Consider the following 22,419-nt stretch of genomic DNA (forward strand, 5'->3'; position numbering starts at 1 on the left):
AAAAAAATCTTTTCTGGAAGTCCGGGCAGATCAGTATTGGAGCTTGTGTCAGTAGTAATTTTATTTTGTTAAATGCTTCCTCTTGGTCTCTGTCCCAAGTCCAATGTTGTTTTTTTCTTTAGTAGCTTTGTTAAAGGTGCTGCAGTTCGTGAAAAATCTTTTATAAATCTCCTATACCATGAGATGATGCCCAAAAATCGGCGTAGTTGTTTAACGGTTTTTGGCGCGGGATATTCGACTATAGCTTTTGTCTTGTTGTCGTCCACTTTTATTCCCGTTTTGTTTACTACATGGCCTAAATAATTTATCTCTTCTTTGCAGAATTTACATTTGTCTATATTAATTCGTAGTTTGGCCTGCTGTAGTCTGTGAAGTACTTCTTTTAAGTTTTCCATATGTTCCTCGAACGTTTTCCCCAGTACTATTATGTCGTCTAAATAGGCGAATGCATGTGGTTCCATTTCTGGGCCGATTATTGTATCTAGTAATCGTTGAAAAGTAGCGGAGGCGGCGTGTAATCCGAATGGAAGTACTTTGAACTGGAATAGTCCTTTTCCTGGTGCTATGAAAGCGGTCAAGGGTTTGCTTGCTTCGGAAAGTGGTACTTGCCAATATCCATTTTTTAGATCTAACGTGGTAAAATATTTTGCAGATTTTAACTTTTCTAGGATATGATTGATGTACGGTAATGGGTAGGCATCTTTTTCTGAGATGTCGTTGATTTTCCTAAAATCGATGCAAAATCTGTATCCGTTGTTATCCTTCTTTTTTACTAGGACGATGGGGGAACTGTACGGGCTATTAGATTTTTCTATCACGTTCTCTTCTAGCATCTTATCTATCTCATCGTTTATGATCTTCTGCATTGCCGGGTTTCGGGGCCTGTATCTTTGTTTGATCGGTGTATTATGTTTGAGTTTTATTGTATGTTCGGTTAGATGTGTTGTTCCTTTAATTTGTTTAAATTTCTCCAATTCTATTAGTAACAGTTCCTGTAATTGTTTTTTTTTCGGTATTGTTTAGTGTAGTACTGATGTCGAGCTGCTCTCGTTTCGGACTGTTCGTGAATTCCGGTATGTATGACGGAATATCTTCGGTCTGGTCGTCGGCCGCGGTATCGGTCGGTAGTTCGGTATATCTTCGGTCTGGTTGTCGACCGCGGTATCGGTCGGTAGTCTGTATATTTTCGGTCTGGTCTTCGACCGCGGTATCGGTCGGTAGTCGGTAGGTCGTTTTGTTATATATTTTGCTTCTCTGTTGGAGCGGATATCTTGCGGTTGGTGTTTCGTTGACCCTGGAATTGGTCGGTATTCGGTTATTGTCTGCATTGTACGATCTGGATCCGTGTTCTGTACTGGTTGGGTATTGTTCTCTCCTTCTTACGCGATTTCCTTTTAAGATGTTTGATAAATCAAGGCCCCATCTTGTTATTTCATGCATTCTCAGTACTACTTCTGAAGCTAGGTTTGGTAAAAAATGTAGCTTGGCTTTTCTCCAAACGTTGTCTATGGAACATTTTGCTGTAAAACAGATTTCTATGTTGCTGGTTTTTCCATCTGCCAGCGTGATCTTTAAAGCTTTTCTGTCGCTTTTTGTTCCACATTGTTCCAATATTTTTTTACCTTTTTGTCCTATAAACGAATTTTGGGCTCCTGTGTCTATTAGTGCTCTTAACTTTTTACCGTTGCTGAACGTTATCGTTGTGTGGGGTCGTTGATCTGTATAGTGTGCGTAGCTGGAGGTTGTTAGGGAGGACTCTAAATGCTGACTGGGTTGCCTCCTTCTTGTCCAGTCCTGTTGGAGTTTTCCGGTCGGCTTCTACATTGGCAGTTATTGGAAGTTGTTCCTCGGGTTCCGCAATGGCTGCAGAAGAGTACAGCGATAGCTCTGCAGTTTCTTCTATTGTGGCCTCTGCGGCCGCATCTCCAACAACAAGTCTGTCTGTCGAAATTCTGTATTTTGTTATTATGACTATTTGCCTGTGTCCAGTCACACCTTGTATTGTTTCTGTTATATATTTCTTTTGGGACCATATCATATTCTTCCGCTAACCTGATGATGATACGTCTTGCCTCTTTATATACAACTTGTATTTCGGGTTCATATTGGTGTATATCCTGTTTAGTTCTTCTTGGTGATTGAATTCACCATGTCTTCTGATCATTGTTTGAATATCAATGATGTAGTCTTTTACACCTTCGTTGTTTCGTTGGAGTCGGTTCCGGATTTGAGCTTCCAGAGATTGCGTGAGAACGGAGGAAACGAAGAAATTGCGGAAATCTTGTTCGAAGTCTTTTAATTCGTTCCAATATTTATTATTGTTTCTGTACCATAGTAATGCTTTCCCGTTTAATGTTTCTGGTAGAGCTTGTAAAACGTGGGTGTCTTGTAGGCCGTAAGCTGTCTGGAGTTCTTTCAACCGTTCTATGAATTCTATTGGGTCTCTTGAACCATCAAAGTGTAACCCCCATTTGCGTACTATTTCCATCTTTCTTTGTCTGTCTTCCATCTGGTTTTCTTCTATTTCCTCTGGGTTTTGGCCTTTTTGAGTTGGTGCCTTGATGATCGCAACTAATCTCGCTCTTAGCTCGCTGAAATTCCCTTCCGTCGGCTGTTCTCTGTTTGTTAATTCGGCTATAAGTTCGTCTTTCTTTAATAGGTACACCCAACTAACCTTCGACGTTTCCGGAGCGTCTGTCATTATTGAACTGTGAATCACCATGTCTTTGATTAAAATTTGAAATGTAGTACTGTCTTATGAAAATAAAATTCGGAATTCGGTCGGTATTATTGTTTAAAACGTATTTTTCTGCTCGGGCGCCATTTGTGATGTCCTCTCGTGGGAGTCACTATCCGGGTAGCTTTTAGACAGTCAGAGACAGAGTTCAAAATAAAAATAAAACTTTATTGTCTTCCTTAAATTAAATTGACAAAAATCTTATGTACATATTTACAATTTGGTTTAGTCTTCTCAGTACCTGGCCTATTTATTCAAATTAAGCTTGACCTTGTCATATGGAACTAGTCTTATCGGCAAGCGAGTGTGTATCTGAAATTTTACGGTAACGTTATATCGATTTAATAACAGCGGACGATAGGTACAAAGGAAGGAAAGTAACTCAACACGTCCCTTAAGTGATTCGGGTTAATAGGACACTCCTCGACAGTCTCAACACGACTGCTTCAGAGTACGGGTAGTGAAGAGCTCAACACGCTCTTCGGATAGCGGCGGTATGGGAGACGGAACAACTTGTGAACTCAACGCGTCCACAAGCCGGGGTAGGGAAGAAGAGAACCTTCAGTCAACACCTGTCGATTCTGTCTCTATGAGGAAATGTTGCGGTTTATATAGCGGAGCTGTGTAATTAGTTTTGCCCTTTCTACTGTCGATACACTCCTACTTCATGGGTTGGTTCGCGCGCACGCTGGTTTAACGGTGATGGCTTTGACTCATCGTTACATGTATACTTCACTGAAGAAAATGTTCTCCAAAGAGCGTTCGAAGCTCCGAAAACGACTCTAATTGAATTTTTTACATTGTGTCAAAAACCTGATGTTTTTGGCCAATTCGCGAAGACATTGGTGTTTGGTGATGTTCCACGTTATTTCACATGGAACAAATCCAGTAAAAAATGGGAGCCACGGAAACAAGGAAAGCCACATCCTTCCATTACAGGCATATTCAAAGCTAAGACATTGGGGAGACTTTACACTTTACACGGTACATCCAAAGCAACGTGAGTGCTTCTATTTACGTTTGTTATTGGTGAATGTTCCCGGACCAACGTCTTTTGAATTTTTACGAACAGTTAATGGTCGAGTATTCAATACATACCAGGATGCATGTCGTGAACTGCAATTGCTAGAAGACGATAACCATTGGGACTTAACGCTTGCTGATGCTGCGTTGACATCAACACCGAATAACATTCGTCAGTTGTTTGCAATTATTTTGACATGTTATCCCTCGTAAGCACAAACTTTATGGGAAAAATATAAAAATTGTATGACAGAAGACATCTTGCACCGAATAAGACAAACAAATCAATGCCAAAACATAGATTATACACCAGAGATGTACAATGAAGCATTGGTCTTGATCGAGGATTTATGTGTTCTTATTTCAAATTTACCACTTAATCATTATGGTATGCCATCACCTAATCGTCCAGCCACCGACTTAGTCAATACCGATTTACAACGAGAAAATCAATATGACCATGGAAGTTTAGCAACAATTATCATGAACAGTGAACCGTTACTGACAGCAGAACAAAAAATTATTTATGATCAGATTATGCTGGCTGTTGCTGCTGAACAAGGCGGTTTTTTTTTTCTTGGATGCACCCGGTGGAACCGGTAAGACATTTTTAATATCGTTGATTCTTGCCAAAATACGGTCGCAACAAAAAATTGCATTAGCAGTAGCATCGTCAGACATTGCGGCTACTTTACTGTATGGTGGGCGAACAGCACATTCAACATTCAAGCTGCCATTGGACGTTCGTAATAAATCAGATGCAATGTGTAACATCAAAAAGAATAATGGAATAGCTGCAGTGTTGCGGAAGAGTTCTATAATAATTTGGGATGAGTGCACAATGGCACACAAATATTCACTTGAAGCATTAAACAGAACTATGCAAGATTTAAACAGCAATAATAAACTTTTCGGTGGTGCTATCTTACTTTTGTCTGGTGACTTCCGGCAGACCTTACCGGTTATACCTCGCTCTACTTTCGCGGATGAGATTAATGCATGTTTGAAACAATCATTCTTATGGCGAAGTGTTGAAACACTTCGATTGACCATAAATATGCGAGTACAATTGCAAAATGATCCATCAGCACAAATATTTTCCGAACAACTACTAGATATTGGGAACGGTAAAATAGAACTGCAACCAAATACGCAATGCATTAAACTACCAGACAATTTTTGCACTGTTGTTCAGGATAAAAATGAATTGATTCAGAGTATTTTCCCAGATATACAGAATAATTATTTGAATCATGAATGGCTTAGTCAACGGGCGATTTTGGCAGCCAAAAACGTTGATGTTGACGAAATTAACTTCCAGATACAACAGTTGTTACCAGGTGATCTGATGTTTTTTAAATCAATCGATACTGTTGTTGATGAAAATAAAAGTGTAAATTTTAAGATTGAATTTTTAAATTCATTAGATATCCCTGGAATACCACCACATAATCTTCGATTAAAGATTGGTTCCCCTATTATTCTCCTCCGTAATTTGAATCCACCTCAATTATGTAACGGTACGCGTTTGGTCATCAAAAAGATCACCGGAAACATTCTTGAAGCAACCATTTTGGCTGGGAAGTTTAAAGGAAAAGTGGTCCTGCTGCCACGTATTACGATGATACCATCAGATTCTACCATATCCTTCAAAAGGCTACAGTTTCCAATTCGTTTAGCTTTCGCCATGTCTATAAATAAATCTCAAGGTCAAACAATGTCCATTTGTGGTTTAGATTTGAAAAATCCATGTTTTTCTCATGGGCAACTATATGTTGCGTGTTCACGTGTTGGGAAACCGTCGAATCTATTTGTGTTAGCTAAAGACAGGTTAACCAAAAACATTGTGCACCGATTGGTGTTAAATTAAATTGAAATTGAAAGTATTTATAATTCAAAAAAATAGATATTAATGTTTAAAAGTTTAAGACTGTCTGCCTTGCCTACCTCATTCATGAGTTTAAGCGTCACATGTTATTTACTGTATTATACTGTAATATACTTATATTTGTTATAAAATTAAATGGAAATAATAAATCTGATAAATTTTTATTTTGTACCTATTGATTTTTGCTTAATATCAAGTGTAAGAACATTTTAATTAATTGTGTTCAACGTACTTCCCCTTCAAATCTCAATCCAGTGAACTTGTATACCAACATCAACATTTTCGTCTTTGTTCATAAATAATTTCATTGTACTAAAGGGTTATAGTAGTAGAAAGTCAAGTAAGGAGATCACCATATTTTTTTACAAATACCATCTGTGTGAAAAAGCATAGTGGACTCCGTGACTGATGTTCTCTTATTGTTCCTCTTAGATTGTTTACTATAATGTAATATAACAAAAACTTAAGCCACAGCAACGCGTGGCCGGGTCAGCTAGTATATATATATATATATATATATATATATATATATATATATATATATATATATATATATATATATATATACATACATTATTTTTGGGTGACTTAGTTTGGGTAATTAATTAGTTTTCTGGCATAGACCAAAATTCAAGTAATTTATTTTTTAGATAAAAACTAATATAATATTAAAACATTTAAATATTTAACGAAATAATTAACGAAAAAAAAAAACAATTAAATTATTCTGAGCGTGATCCATCTGACAGCAGAGTGCTAGATTAATTATTTCTCAAGAGACAGCTCATTTATGAGATGGATAATCGTTTGGAGATTATTGCAAGATCAATTAGATGTTTGTAAAATACCTAAACAAAAAAAAATATAATGTATTATATGGGAAATTGTTTGTAGTTTATTATAAAACGAATTAGTTTTTTCTATGTTATTATAAAACTAACTATAATTGTTTGTTGGCTTGACTAATTAGTTTTTTTTAGGGGAAAATATATAACGACATTTAATTGAGCAAATCTTGCCTAAGCTTTACAATAAAATAAAAATGTAAAATATACTTAAGGTTAATACCGTAAGGAGAGCTGAATATCATTTCACATATGTCACTTCTGGATGAGAGACTCAATAATGTAATCTCAAATGGAGCTAACTGTAGGTTTCAAATGGAGATGTATGTAAGCTTCAATGGAGATGTTGATCCATAGTGGTAGCAGCTAGGATTATAAACTTGTTACATCCCTTCAATAGACAGTTATGGTGAACACCACGTGGTGTTAATCGGCTGCTGCCACCAAAAAGGGGAAAAAGATAAGCCCAATATTAAAAAAACCACACCAAATAATCTTGTGTTAGCTGATATCATAACATTAAATGTCTTGCCTTGCCATGTGATTCCAAAAAATTAATAATCAATTATTAATTTTATAATACTAGAAATACTAATACTAGAAAATTTAGTATAATATATAATTTATACAAATATAAGTACGAAGTTATTAAAGGTAAAAATGAATTAAATAAAAGATTCCATCTATATATACCTTTTTAAGGTTATAATGAAACTTGAGCATAGGTTATAAATATTAAACAATTAAAAAAATACAAGAAAATTATCAACTGCGAATATAGAATATTGTATATTTTTAACTTACCCCAATAAAAGATTGAACTAATAAAATGGGTTTCCAAACGAAAATTCTACTTTGTGTAGATGAAAGGGATACAGAAAAGATTCTCTCCTTCTACAAATCCTTTGATTTGAAATTTGACACGATAGTCGGATTTATCAACACACAAACAAATTTGTAATTAGTTAGAAGTGGATGGGGCTGGCTCCGATTCTAACATATGTCTGGAATATGTTATAAGAAAAATGTCTGTATACTCAAAAAAATTTATTGTTTTATAAGTCTAAAGCAGATTGTGATGTACGCAGACGATATAAACGTAATGGGACGAACCGCAAGGTACCTCGCAGGACTTTATGTGGAAATTGAAGAAAATTCGAAAGAAATAAGGCTAGCCGTCAACATAGATAAAACTAAAGCCTTAATACAAGCAAGGTAATAACGAAACTTGCCAAATTTGACAATAGACGATGCAAATATTGAAGTAGTAAAACAGCTCATATAGCTGGGCTTACATTAACCGAGGACGGCAGCAAAGAGGAAGAAATACTGAAACGAATAGTGCTTGCTAATAAAGTATACTTCTCCCTGTCGCAGGTGTTTGGATCCAAAGACATCTATAGGGAAGTAAAGTTCAAAATATATAAAAACATCATATAACCAATAGCAACATATGGCGTAGAAACATGGATCATGACAGAAAAGACAATAAACCTTATTAATACTTTTGAAAGAAAGATATTGAGAAGGATATTGTTACCCATTTGCGACGATGGTATGTGGAGAATAAGGTTCAACCACGAGATATACCAATATTACAAAGAATATTCTACAGCAAATTATACACCAAATATACGAGGTGTAAATACGGACGTATACAAAGGGTAAATTAGAATAGAATTCAAATAATTGAAAATTTAAAATAAAGAAGAATAATTAAACAGAGTATTTAGTTAGAAGAAAGTTGGGGCCAACTATTTTTAGAAAACCAGTAAAACAAAACAGAAAATTAACAAATGAATAAACTCAAAAGAAATTGGAATAAAATTATTGAAGAAAAATAACAAACATGTGACGTTTATAACATTACAACGTACGATACAATTTTTAGGGAGGCTATGACCCCCAAAAGGTTGTAAAGTCAGTATGATAATGATAACGTACGATACAAATTATCATTCAAAGTGCGACCTGCCCTAATGTCAGCAAAAGCAGTATAAACTAATACATACACAAAAATCATATAAACACCAACAATGCATTCATTATGCTTTACAATCCTTAGGGATTATAGCTATTAAAAAAATTCTATTCTTGGGTGAGGTGGATCTTGGTGAGGTCCAGTTAGTTATCCTTCTTAGCATGTTTGAGTGTGGGCGTCCCTGTATATGTCCTATCCATTCTAAGTGAAGAGATTTTATGTATCTGAATGAATCTCATTATGAATTTATCTTCAATTTCAGCATTTGTCTTCATTCTTCTCCTTCGTCTCCTCTTGTTACATTGGGGCCCAGTATCGTTCTCATTTGTCTTTCGAATTTTTGTAGGCTATCTTCCTCTTTCTTGTTAATCTTCGTTGTTTCCTTCCTATATATTACAACAGGTCTTATATAATAAGTCTCATATAGGTACATCCTTGTTTTCTTACTTAGAGTCTTGCTTCTCAACAGATTTCTATTCATTCCATATGTTTTTTTTGCCTTTCAGAATTCTTTCCTCTGTTCTCTCTTTTCCGGTTTTCCCTATTGTTACTCCCAAGTAGCTAAAGATGGCTACAGTTAAATTTGTGGTCCTGTGTTATTAGATATTTCTGAGATGTTGTGTCATCCTTCCCTATCGTCATGTATTTTGTTTTGTGCTAGTTTATCTCTAGCCATATTTTCTTTGCTTCCTTATCTAGTTTTTCAATTCTCTTATAAGTGTCATCGTCGTCTTTGCTATGATAACTAAATCATCTGCATATGCTATTACTTGAAGTTGATCTGTAATAATGTTTTTGTTTACGAATTTTGTATTCATTATTATTGCTTCTAATATCACGTTAAATAGTGTTGGGGAGATAGAGTTATCTTGTTTCACGCCTTTGCTGCTTTGATATTCTTAGAAGTTGTTCCGTTGAAACTTATCTTTGCTGTGGTGTTCTTTAGACTCACTGTTAGCATAATATGTCTCAATTTTTCTGGGATTCCAAGATGATCTAGCTCTTTGATCATTTTCGTCCGATTGATTGTATTAAAAGCGCTCTTGAAATCTATGAATATTACGTGCATTTCTCTGTTGTATTCTCTCGATTTTTGAATTATTTGCTCCATTTGCCCTATTTGTTCTCTTTGTTTAGCAGCCTTGATTGTACCAGTCTTTATTTATTTTTGTTGTTTTTTTCTTTCCTATTATTTCATTTGTTGTTTAATTTATTTTGCTTTTTATTTCTTGCCATCTTTCGTTTATATTTTTGGGTGGACTAATAAGGTTGGATATATTTTCATTTATCTGTTGTTCAAATGTTTCTCTTATTTCAGTCTCTTCTAATGCTTCTAGGTTACATTTATTAGACTTGGTTTTAGTTTAATATTTTTTTCCATTTGAGCTCTCTCATTTTTATTATTACCAGAAATTGGTCCGTGTCCGCGTTTGCCCCTCTGTAAGATCTTGTGTCCAGCGTGTCCCAACTCTTTGCTTGCTAGAACGTGGTCAATTTGATTTTCACTGCCAGATGGATGTCACCAAGTTGCCTTATGTTTTCTTGGATGCTCAAATTCCTTTGTCAGTTCCTTTTCATTTTCCGACTAGGTCTTTCAAGTAGCATGTATTTTTTTTTGATATTTCGTCGCATGCTTTATTTAGGTTTTCATAGAATTTATATTTGTCTGCTGGATCGGATGTTTCAATTGGAGCATATATATATATATATATATATATATATATATATATATATATATATATGCTCCAATATATATTGATATTATATATATTGATGCTATGTATTGTTTTTCCATGTTTAGTCTCAGTGCGGCGATCCTCCCGTCTATCGGATCGAACTTTGTTATGCTGTTTGTGAGTTTTTTTATTTATATGAAACCCTACTCCATTCTTGCTATATTTGCCATCTCCACTGTATATAAATACATTTTTTTCTTTTGTGATTTCTCCTGTTTTCCCCATCTTACTTCTTGTATCGCGGCGATGTCTATTGTGAAGATACACCAATAAGCTCGCATAAACGCTCGCACAATGACACAAACGCAATCAATCGCGCAGCAAGGACAATCTGTAATAAAAATAAACTTAAAAACTGACTAATTAAACTACAATGTACTGTAATTGGAATTAAACTCAACGTTCAATTTATTTACACTTTTATTTATTTTTTGCACTTCTATACATTTTCTACAATTGCATAACTTAAATCTAAAATACATAAAAACTTTTACATAACAAATACTGGTTTATATATACTCATTAAAAAGGTGGGTGGTTTCTAGTGTACACGCTACAGTGCTAGACATCAGATCATCGCATCGTACAATAATAACATATGCCTTATTTCTTTTAGGCAAAACAAGAAAAAATAACAAGCAAGAAGAAAAGGCATCAAAGATACATAAAACCCAGGAATCTCCAAAAATAGACTCTTTTAAAAAAGAAACACTTAAACAAGAATCTATAAAAAAAGAAAAATCCAAAGTTGATTCAGCTAGAAATGCTGGTAACAAAGTCAAAGATTATACAAGAAATGATAGTAATACTTTGTCTGAAAAGAAAGATGATCCAGTAGAAACAAATATAAGTAAACAACAAGAAGACGATGGACCAAATTTAGAACAAAGTAAAGATCCTGAAGATACACCAAAGTTAGGACATAATTTACCTATAAACGAAGGTTTAAACACTACAATTACGAATGAAATTAACAAGGAAACTGAAAACTTTGATGCTAAAAAAAGCATAGCCAATGTGGAAGTAAATAGCAATCGGAATTTACTAAGACCCAAATCAGCACGACCTAAAAGTGGTGATTTGGACAAAAATAAAACTACAACTAAAGAATACGTTCAAACCCAAAATGAACCATTCAAAATGTTGGAAACGACTGGTAAGTACTTTTTGAAATAAAAACTTTTATAGATAGATATTTATTTATTTAAGAAAAATATTCTTTTTTAGAAGGAAAAAAATAGAGTTGTGAAACTTACTACATACTTATATTAAATTTGTAGTATTATCTTCTTCTTCTGATATTTTCATGTGTAGTATTTTTTATTAATCTAATTTATTGTCTTTATTTATTATCAAAGGTTCTACACTTATAACACTTACAAGTTTATTCAAAGTCTTTATTTGTACAATATAACTAATTTGTTTCACATTAATAATTATATAATTTATTTACATTTATTACAATACGTGCGTTACATTTTAAAAACTCGACGCGATGTTATTTTCAGACTAACTGTTTCCAACAAAATTCCCTCCTTAAATATAAAATACAGTTATTCTCGAAGCGGCTTTGAACTTCCAGAACTTCTCGATCGCCGTGGAGCCAAACAGGTCTTTTAGCGTAGGGGACCCGTACATCTTCTTACTAGAAATTTCTGCCGGCAGGTATATGATCTGGAAAATATTTGAATGAGAAAGGATTTTTACAGTTTAGATATTACGAGTCATTATTTATCGTAACACATGCCATTTTTTTTTCTTGAAGGAAAAATCTTAGAATTGTGAAACGTAGAATACAGGTTTCCTTTGGTCTAAGAAGAGCCCTATTGAATTTGGGGCAATATGTTTGCTTTTTGTCATATTCTTATGTCTTTTTAGACATCACACTGGTGTTCTGGATCATCTTGTAATCACTTCTTCAATTTTGGTCTTTCAATAAGTTGTAGGTGACCAAAATATAAGTTATACATGTTAGATCACTTATGGCTTATTTAAAAACGAACTTTATTATTTGTTACAGTATAAGTAAATATAAATGAAGTTTATTATCTACAATATCTATGAATGATTTAACTGACTTTAAAAGTTGGAAACTCTAATTCAACCCAGTTCAAAGGACGTCAGCTATTCTCCTGGTCTTCTCATGGATAACAAATGGGATGTCGGTGAATCTTAGTTAGCTCAGGGTTACTATTAAGTTGTAGTTTCCCAGAACTGAACTTTCAAGTTAACAACGGATATATATTTTTTCGGAAACCGGAATATATATGTATGTTTAATAATATATATATATATATATATATATATATATATATATATATATATATATATATATATATATATATATATATATATATATATGTATGTTAGAATCGGTTGTACTGCAGGTAATTTGCTTATTATAGATCTTCCATTCGTGCAACCTTCTGGCTTAGGTTTTAATGTTAACGACTACTTACATAGCTGGGACTGACGACTTCAGGACTCCGAAGCAAGGAGGCAGTTCAGTTAAACTAGAATTTGAAAAATGTTTAATATCTGTGCGAGGATCGAACCCGGATCCATTTTTAGATAGATAAGTTAGTACAACTAGATTATCTGCTAGATGCTGATAGATTTGTAGATTTGGCTGCTGATACCATCCTCAAAATGGAATTTAGTTCGCGTTAGAATCGATAAACGATTGATATTTCTGCCTGAAGTGAAAAGAAAAATATCTTGATCTGCCAAGGGAAGCTTTGTAATTACTAGTCCCTTTCACCACTTCCTACATTTGTGAACTACCTTTATTCAAGGGTTAACATGAAAACTAAGAACACAAAATGAGTTCCAGTTGGAAAATGATTAAGTATTTGCATGCCAAACATAGAACTAATGTTGAAAAATATTAAACAATAATCATTCACAGTCTCTCATCTTGGCTTTTTATTCTACCCGGCTTGCTACTGGAACCCCGAGTAAGGGATCGCGAAGCAAATGTTGAAAAAGACGGATCTAGGAAATCGGCATTACTTTTGAAACATAAAAGTACTGAACTTTTGAAATTGACGATTAAGAAAGGCTTCACTTCGAACTAATTTTTGTACGAATTTGACTTGTGCGAACGCTCCGAACAGATTCTATATATATATATATATATATATATATATATACAGATTGAACGAATTTAAAACGGAACATACGAAATCAATGTATTTCGGCTCAACTCCGCTCTAGGTGGTTGGCCAACAAAAGGTTGTCAAATAATTATATTATAAAAATCCAATACTTCAGCGGGCTACTGGATTCGGAACTCATTCAAGAACAAGTCAAAACTCCACCCAAATAGGTTGCCTAGAATCACTGAAAAACTAGACTTAAAAAGCAGTTATTATGCTGTCAATCCACTTATCGCTTCCTTATAGTCCAAGAGATAGGGCCGAATTTATAATGTTAACTATTAAATATTTTTGGTATAACAAATAGTAATTTTACTTATTTTTTATTACAATAAAAAGGTTTTTAAATTTACATTGCATAAATAATGATTGTTCAGATATAAGAAAAATTTGATTTATTATTACATTAATAATCAAATACAAAATATATTATTTCTATTTATCAATAGGTAAAATTCAAATTGTAGAATTCCTTTAACATTTTATAAATAATTATTAATAAAAATCAATTTAATAGTGGAATTATCAATTTTTTAAGTTTTGAAATTTACTTTGTAGATATTTTCAATATTTTTTTGACGTGACAACGTCTTAAATTAGGTTGTGGCTCGGAGTCATTCATGAAAAAGTGTAACGCCCGCTCACGTCTGTTACAGTGAGTCACCGAACGAGAGAGAGGCCCGCCGGACCGGCGAATGCCTTGCGTCTCTCTCCCACTCAAACATGATCGGTCCGCTGCGCGCGCAGCACTAGAGAATTAGGCGCGTTGAATCGGTGCGTGCTTCCGTGCTTGTGTCTCTGTCTTTCTCGAGCGTTCTTGGCGTTCAAGACACATTACAGCAGAAACACTTCCTTTCATTTCATATTTCTCCTATCATCGTCCTATCCTCAACAAAATCACTCAAATAGAAATTAGTTAAGTTTAAGTTTACATGTACAATGTTTTAGTAAACAAAATATATTTCTATAGTTAAAATTTGTGCAATTCTTATTTTCATTCAATTCCTTGTTCCTATTGTGCAATTTAATAATATTCATATCAATAAATATTCTACCGAGAAAAAGACGTTGTCACGTAAAATCTTCGCCCGTAAAACCGACTTTACAGGCAACCGATTTTTTTTTAACTTTCAAGTTGATTGAATTTTTTTTCATTAGTTAATTATAATTTTACAAATTCTGTTTGGACATTAATTTTGCATCATTATTATTTTAAAATATTAAAATAATAATGATGCGCGTTCATTTAGATCAGTAATTCTAGACGCATGCGCTAAATGTAATAAGTATCAAGATGCTTTTATTCAACTTCGATTGTAATGAAGTTTTTGAAACCTTAGTCACTTATATGGAACAGGACTGACGAGAACAATTCCAAAAAGAAAAGTAAACGATGTCAGATTTTTACTATTTAACCGGCAGTATAAGTTGCATGATGTGAACGAGCCTTAAAAAAAAACTAAAAAATTTCGATGCTTCAAGCTTACCACCATGTCAAGATGAATTACACCAACTGTCAGAGACACTCAGTAGATTATTTTTTATAATTTATGGCTTAATTCGAGTATTATTGCTTATTGCACTCAAAAGATGTTTATTCTAAATATTAGGGCGACGTAGCTTTTATGTTTATGTCTCACTTCAAGAATGTGTAATTAAATTTAACGACTTCCCGCTTTGATTATGTTTTTATTTCGGAGAAGCCGTGGCATGTATATATTAATTTAAAAGATTGTAAAATCAGTACCTTTTTGAACTTACCACCGATATATTCTTTAGAATTATTTCATTTTAAAACCGCCTGTAATTTTTGAATAGAAGTTATTGTTGATAATTTTGGACTTTTATTCCATCGAACGATATTGATGTAGAACGGGTAGATCTACATTGATACAACCAACATTTGGCGACCGTGACAGGACGGGCAGTTTACGGGAATAATCGTTTTTGAGTATACCGGGTGTGCCGAAAGTGTAGTGATCTAACCGGACACACTTGACCGCACGTTTAATTTGTTGTTGTTCCGATAAACGTGTGTAGTTTGTTCCAGTGTGCATTGTGAATCATGGATCAAAACAAAAAGCACCGTAAAGTACTCCGTACCACCTTTACTAAATCGGCGAAAGAGTTGGAAGAGCTGTTGTCGGCGCCGGAAGGAAAGGTACGTTTAATCGTGGTGACCTTAGAAATTTTGAAACGAAAATATGAGGATCTAAGGAAAGTTGACAGCGATATATACCAGTGTCTGTTGGAAAGTGATGAAAGTGAAGCAGACTTGTTGGCAGAGATAGATGGCAGCGAAGTTTATCTAAGGAAATTTACCGACCTGAACACACAGGCTGAGGATTTTCTACAGAAGCCGCGGGACGAGCCAGGTGAAGAGGTAGACTCCATGGCATCGGAAAGTAGTGTAGGCAGCAGATCAGGTAGGCGTAAATTTAAATTACCTACTCTAGAACTTAAGAAGTTTGATGGAAATATTAGAAACTGGTTGCCCTTCTGGTCCCAGTTTCAAAAGATACATAATGATCCGGATATAGATTTAAATGATAAAGTGGAATATCTGGTCCAATGTACGTTAATGGGTAGTCGGGCAAGACAGTTAGTTGATAGTTTTCCAGCCACTGGGGACAATTATGGTAAAATGGTAGACTGTCTTCTTTCGCGATTCGGGCGGGATGATTTGCAAATAGAGGTATACGTGCGGGAGTTGCTAAAATTAGTAATTAATAACACCTCGTCTGGCAATAAAAGGGATCTATCTTTGCTGTACGACAATCTCGAAACTCAATTACGGGCGTTAGAGACACTTGGGATAAAATCAGATAATTACGCGGCGATGCTGTTTCCGTTAGTAGAATCGTGTTTACCATCGGAACTATTGAGAGTTTGGCAACGTATTCCCGAGAGACCCGAGGTCGCTGGATCACAAGCTTTTATAAATACGGTGGGCGTTTCTACTATAGAAAATCGACTTAACAATCTCATGCACTTTTTGAAAAAGGAAGTCGATAATGAACAGCACATTTCTTTAGCGGTGGAATGCTTTGATCTACCTAGTGCAGCAAATAGAGATGTTAAACGGCCTAGTCAGAAATCGCGGATACCACAAGAAAACTTTTCTACGGCAATGGGTCTAATAGATTCAGAAGTGACAACGAAGTGCCTTTTTTGCCAAAATTCGCACGACAGTACTGGCTGCTTTAAAGCTCAGAAGTTGACCTACGAGCAAAAAAGAAATATTTTGGCACAAAAGGGTGCATGCTTTCGATGCTTAAAAATTGGCCATCAAGCTCGAAAATGTCGAGGTCATTTAAGTTGCTTAGTTTGTAGTAGATCACATGTTTCTCTAATGTGTCCGACACTTTCATTTAATAGAACAAAGGCAAATAATTTGGAGCAAAAACAACAAGATGATACGGTAGCGAAAGTCGATCAGGCACTTGCGAATAGTTCTAATATGAACACACAGGTTTTTTTGCAGACGCTGCGCGTAAAAATGACTCATTTAGGTAAATCGAGACATGTGCGAGCATTGATTGATACTGGATCGCAGAAATCATATATTTTGAAGGCGACAGCTAAATTTTTGGGATATCAGTCAAAAGGAAAAATTAGTCTCGTTCATGGGTTATTCGGAGGAAGTAATTTGATGCAAAATCATGATTGCTATGACGTGAAATTAAATCACGATACTTATAGTTGTACCTTTGAAGCACTGGATCAAGCTGTTATTTGCAATAGTGTATCTTCCATATTCGATGGGCCCTGGACGGAAGAACTTCGTAAATTAAATATTGAAATATCTGACTCATATGATTCTACTCCAATTGAACTTTTGATAGGATCAGATATCGCGGGCAAACTTTACACTGGAAGAAGACATATTTTGAATTGTAACTTGGTAGCGATAGAGACCCTATTAGGCTGGACTCTAATGGGAAAGATACCAGTTGAAACGCATAGTAACTTATCTATGATCTCGCTCTCTCTTTTTGTCAATAATGCCCCTATTACGAATCTTTGGGAGCTCGACGTACTAGGCATAAATGATCCAATGGAAAGGAAGACTCGCGATGAAACCGCATTAGCAGCAAAGAAACTTTTTCTGGAAACCATTTCTGTTGACACCGATGGACGATATGAAGTTAGGCTCCCATGGTTGGAGGGACATCCAGCGCTGCCTAGTAACTATCACTTGGCAAAAAGTAGATTAGATAACACGGTGAAGAAGATTACTAAGGATGGTTATTTTGAGGCATATGACCAAGTATTTCAAGAGTGGTTAAATGACAATATTATTGAGGAGGTAGTGGAGGAGCAAAGGAACCAGGAAGCTCATTACCTACCACACCGGCCAGTGATTAAACCAAGTAGCATTACTACGAAAATACGACCAGTTTTCGATGCATCAGCCAGAGAAAAGGATAGCCCTTCTTTGAACCAGTGTCTAGAAAAGGGGGTGAATTTAATTGAGCTAATTCCCGCTATTTTGTTGAGGTTTAGACAGCAGAAATTTGGAGTAACTTCAGACATTAGCAAAGCTTTTCTACAGATCAGTGTACATCCGAAAGACAGAGATTTCCTTCGATTTCTATGGTATGATAAGGAGAACAACCTTAAAGTGTTTCGTCATCGACGGGTAGTATTCGGAATCAACAGTAGCCCGTTCTTGTTGGGAGCTTCATTAGAATATCATCTGTCAAAACTTGTGGATGAGTATGACTCGAAAGCTTCTTTTACTACAGACACTGTTAAGAAACTGTCAAACAGTTTTTACGTGGACAACTGTGTTACTAGTGTTGCTAGTGAAATAGAATTGAAAACCTTTATCAAAGAGGCAAATATGATAATGGCTAAAGGAAAATTCGACTTAAGAGGGTGGGAGTTTACTCACCAAGTTCAAAATGATTCCTTTAACATTTTTACGGTGGTTCTGGGAATTAAGTGGAACAAGCTGGATGACACTTTATCTATAAACCAAGACGACGAAGATATCGAACAGATTTTAAGTAAATCGGTAACCAAAAGATTGATGCTATCCCAAGCACAACGAATATTTGACCCCATAGGTTACAGTTGCCCAGTCACCCTACTACCAAAGCTGTGGTTACAGAAAACATGGGAAAAGCAACTGGGATGGGACACGCCGGTTGACGAGGAACTGGAAACTCTTTTCCGTAGCTGGATAAAACAGCTTTCTTATCTAAATGCGATAAAGATACCTAGGTGGATAAACGCTGGTACTGAGGAAGCAGAACACTGGACGTTTCATACATTTTGCGATGCCAGCAAGGAAGCCTTTTCCGCTGTCGTATTTTTGAGAGGAATTAGGGACGGGCGTGTATTCGTACATCTCTTAGCGGCTAAATCAAGGGTAGCCCCAATAAAAAGGCTGTCAATACCTCGTCTGGAGTTAATGGCTGCGGTGATTGGTGTAAGGCTATATACTACTGTCAAGGAAAGCCTCAACATTGAAATGGAATCTTTTTTCTGGAGTGACTCGACCACCGTACTGTCATGGATAAGGAGACCCGAGGAATGGTCCACATTTGTCTGGAATCGTGTGTCAGAGATACGGAAATTAGCTCATGGTGAAAACTGGCACCACGTTCCTGGTAGACTGAATCCTGCTGACCTTCCATCGCGGGGTTGTTCAGCCAAGCAGTTACTCGAATCAAGATGGTGGGAGGGGCCACAATGGCTTTATGAGGACCTGGCGATTGATCCTCAAGTAGATCTGGATTACAATGAAGATGAGATCAATCAAGAGAGGAAGGTCAAATTGGTTGCCACATTAATTAATGATGAGCATTCGAAGATGTCATTAGATGATTGGCATTTTGGTTACTTTTCCCAATATCTGAAGACTCTCCGTATGTGTGCATGGATATTCCGATTTCTTCATAACTCAAGAAATAAAGATCGACTCAGAGGTCACTTATGCTCCGAGGAAATTGACCGAGCCGAAATTTTTGTTCTTCGTATAGTGCAAAAGGAGTCCTTCTGCGATAAGAACGATAAACGACTATGTGGCATGGACGTTTACAAAGATGATGATGACTTAATTCGACTAAAGTCACGGATCAGTAACAGAAGCGACTGTAAAAGCTTTCTATTTCCCATAGTTTTGCCTGCCAAACATTTTTTGGTCAATCAGCTTATATTCAGAGAACACTTAAAATCATGTCATAGTGGGACACAGGGACTTATGAGCAGATTACGTCAAAATTATTGGATTCTAGGAGGACGTCGGACTATAAAATCTGCAATTTCCAATTGTGTCGTGTGCAAGAGACAAAATGCCAAACCTTTTATCGTGAGTGCACCTCCATTACCAGTTGATCGTGTTCGAGATGCCAACGCGTTTGAAATAACAGGGGTTGATTTCGCAGGCCCTCTATATCTGAGGACTGGGGAAAAGGTGTGGGTATGCCTCTTCACATGTGCCGTGTATCGTGCCGTACACCTTGAACTTTGTACTGCATTATCGGTTGTTAGTTTTATGCAGGCTTTACGACGCTTTATTGCCAGACGGGGTCGTCCAAAGACTATTTATAGTGATAATGGGACCAATTTTGTTGGTACTGAAAATGCCTTTCTTCGAGTGGACTTTGAGAAAATCGCCGAGAGCAGTAGTGTCGAACGTATTCAATGGCGATTTAACCCTCCTACGGCCGCGTGGTGGGGAGGATTTTGGGAAAGACTTGTGGGGGTTTTGAAGCAGTTATTGCGCAAAGTGTTAGGACAGGCCTCGCTAGACTACGAAAGTTTAATGACGGTAATTTGCGATTGCGAAGCCATCATCAATTCAAGGCCACTTACCTCTTCTAATGACCCAAACGACTTGATACCTTTAACACCCATGATGTTTCTTAGAGACCAGACAGAGAGTGGGGTTCCAGACTGTGATGCTGTTGACCAAAAGACTCTATCTAGGAAAGTGGTGTACAGACAAAAACTGGTTGATGATCTTCGACGAAGGTTTCGCAACGAGTATTTAGGCCAGTTAAAGTTATGGTTTAAAGGAAGAAGTAGCCAACAAGTTAAAGTGGGAGACATGGTCTTGGTTGGCAATGATCAAGATAAGCGAATCAATTGGCCACTTGGTCGAGTAGTCGAACTTCTTCCTGGAAAAGATAAGCAAGTGCGACTTGTGAGAGTTAATACCGAAAGGGGACAATTTCTGAGACCTGTGCAACGCTTGTACCCTTTGGAATGCACAGTGAATTCTATCCGAAGAGAGGGCAATTCGAACAACTTGGACTCTGAGGGAAACAACGACCCAGGCATCTCTTCTCGAGCCCAGTGGAAAGAAGTTGAGGTGCGCGCGGTTGAAAGTGCAAACGAGTGTGATGACGCGAAGACGGGAGTGTCTAAAAGCAGAGTACCCGAAACGCACAAAAGTGCAAACGAGTGTGATGACGCGAAGACGGGAGTGTCTAAAAGCAGAGTACCCGAAACGCACAAAAGTGATACGCGCTACGTTACGCGGAGTGGGCGTAAGGTTAAAACATCTGCTAGATATACTGACTTTTTTATGAACTAGTTTGTAGAATGTTTTAATTTTCTTGTGTTTTATTGTTTCTGTTTCTTGTGTAGTAGGTTTTCTTTTATTTTTTATGTTGTTGTCTCTGATTGTTTGTGAGTCACGTTTCTTATTGTAACTTTGCCTCAGGTGGGAGGATGTCAGAGACACTCAGTAGATTATTTTTTATAATTTATGGCTTAATTCGAGTATTATTGCTTATTGCACTCAAAAGATGTTTATTCTAAATATTAGGGCGACGTAGCTTTTATGTTTATGTCTCACTTCAAGAATGTGTAATTAAATTTAACGACTTCCCGCTTTGATTATGTTTTTATTTCGGAGAAGCCGTGGCATGTATATATTAATTTAAAAGATTGTAAAATCAGTACCTTTTTGAACTTACCACCGATATATTCTTTAGAATTATTTCATTTTAAAACCGCCTGTAATTTTTGAATAGAAGTTATTGTTGATAATTTTGGACTTTTATTCCATCGAACGATATTGATGTAGAACGGGTAGATCTACATTGATACAACCAACACCAACATCTACTGCGAGCTCATTATATTTCAAATATTTGGACAAATGCTCATAAAAAAGTACCAACAGAATTGATTGTTGAAGAACATGGTTGGGAGTTTGAAGATGAAACATATAAATTCAAATGGTTTAGTGGACCTCAGATGCCAGAATCAGTTCGAGAAGTAGTGATTGAAAATGAAGCAGATAATGAATGTGATATTATTGAAAGTGACGAAGTTTTTCTAAATTTTTTTTTTCTTATCGGAAAAATCGTTTGAAAATTTTTGGAAAAAAATCATGGTATAACTTACAGAAAATTGAAAGGATTCTACAAATTAGATTTTACCTCAAAAAATTACGAAAATTTTCATTTACGGAAATTTTTTTGGAAAATTTTGAGGAAAACTCTACTTGACGCTTCTCAGAATAGTAACAGCAGTGAGCATACAAATTTTCAAATCAATCGGTATAAAAATATCATAATAAAATCAGTTTGAAAATTGTTACCGAGACCTAAAATGCGCAGGCAAGTGGTACATTTGACCCCGTTTTGTGGCTCTCTGTACCAACCCAGCTGTCCGCCCTTTTGGATTTAGAGTTTTTAGGGGCTAAATAATAAGCCATGAAAATGGCGGACATATTACTTATCGTTAATTTTTCCCCAAAAAATTGCAACTTCACCCCTGTCCGCCACCCCTTATGTATCCACTCTCGCGTCCGCCCTTTGGGATTTCGTCTAGTTATACCAAGATCTTACTCTGGGCAAATTTTCAGCCATATTATCGATCGTTAATTTTTCTGAAAAAAATTTCAACTTCATCCCTGTATAGCCACCCCCTGTACCACGAGGGACGTCCGCCTGTAAGGCAAAGTCTTAACCCAGATACAATGAATATATTCCAATAGAGAAATGTCATATTACTGATCAGTTCAAAATTTCGGCTCTATCTCTCCGACTATTAGGCAAACTCCTCTTTCCTTTAAAGGAGACAGAT

The 22,419-nt window shown here is 36.0% G+C and overlaps 1 protein-coding gene across 1 annotated transcript in view; it reads left to right on the plus strand.

Moving 5' to 3' along the window:
• The window catches only part of IFT54 (intraflagellar transport 54), a 48,258-nt gene that overhangs the window by 15,281 nt on the left and 10,558 nt on the right, over positions 1–22,419 (plus strand). Inside the window, exon 3 of the mRNA XM_072532024.1 lies at positions 10,827–11,366. Within this exon, the coding sequence (XP_072388125.1) occupies positions 10,827–11,366 (540 nt within the window). The remainder of the gene's footprint in view (positions 1–10,826; positions 11,367–22,419) is intronic.

The sequence above is a fragment of the Diabrotica undecimpunctata genome, chromosome 5 (assembly GCF_040954645.1).
Source record: "Diabrotica undecimpunctata isolate CICGRU chromosome 5, icDiaUnde3, whole genome shotgun sequence".
Lineage (NCBI taxonomy): Eukaryota > Metazoa > Arthropoda > Insecta > Coleoptera > Chrysomelidae > Diabrotica > Diabrotica undecimpunctata.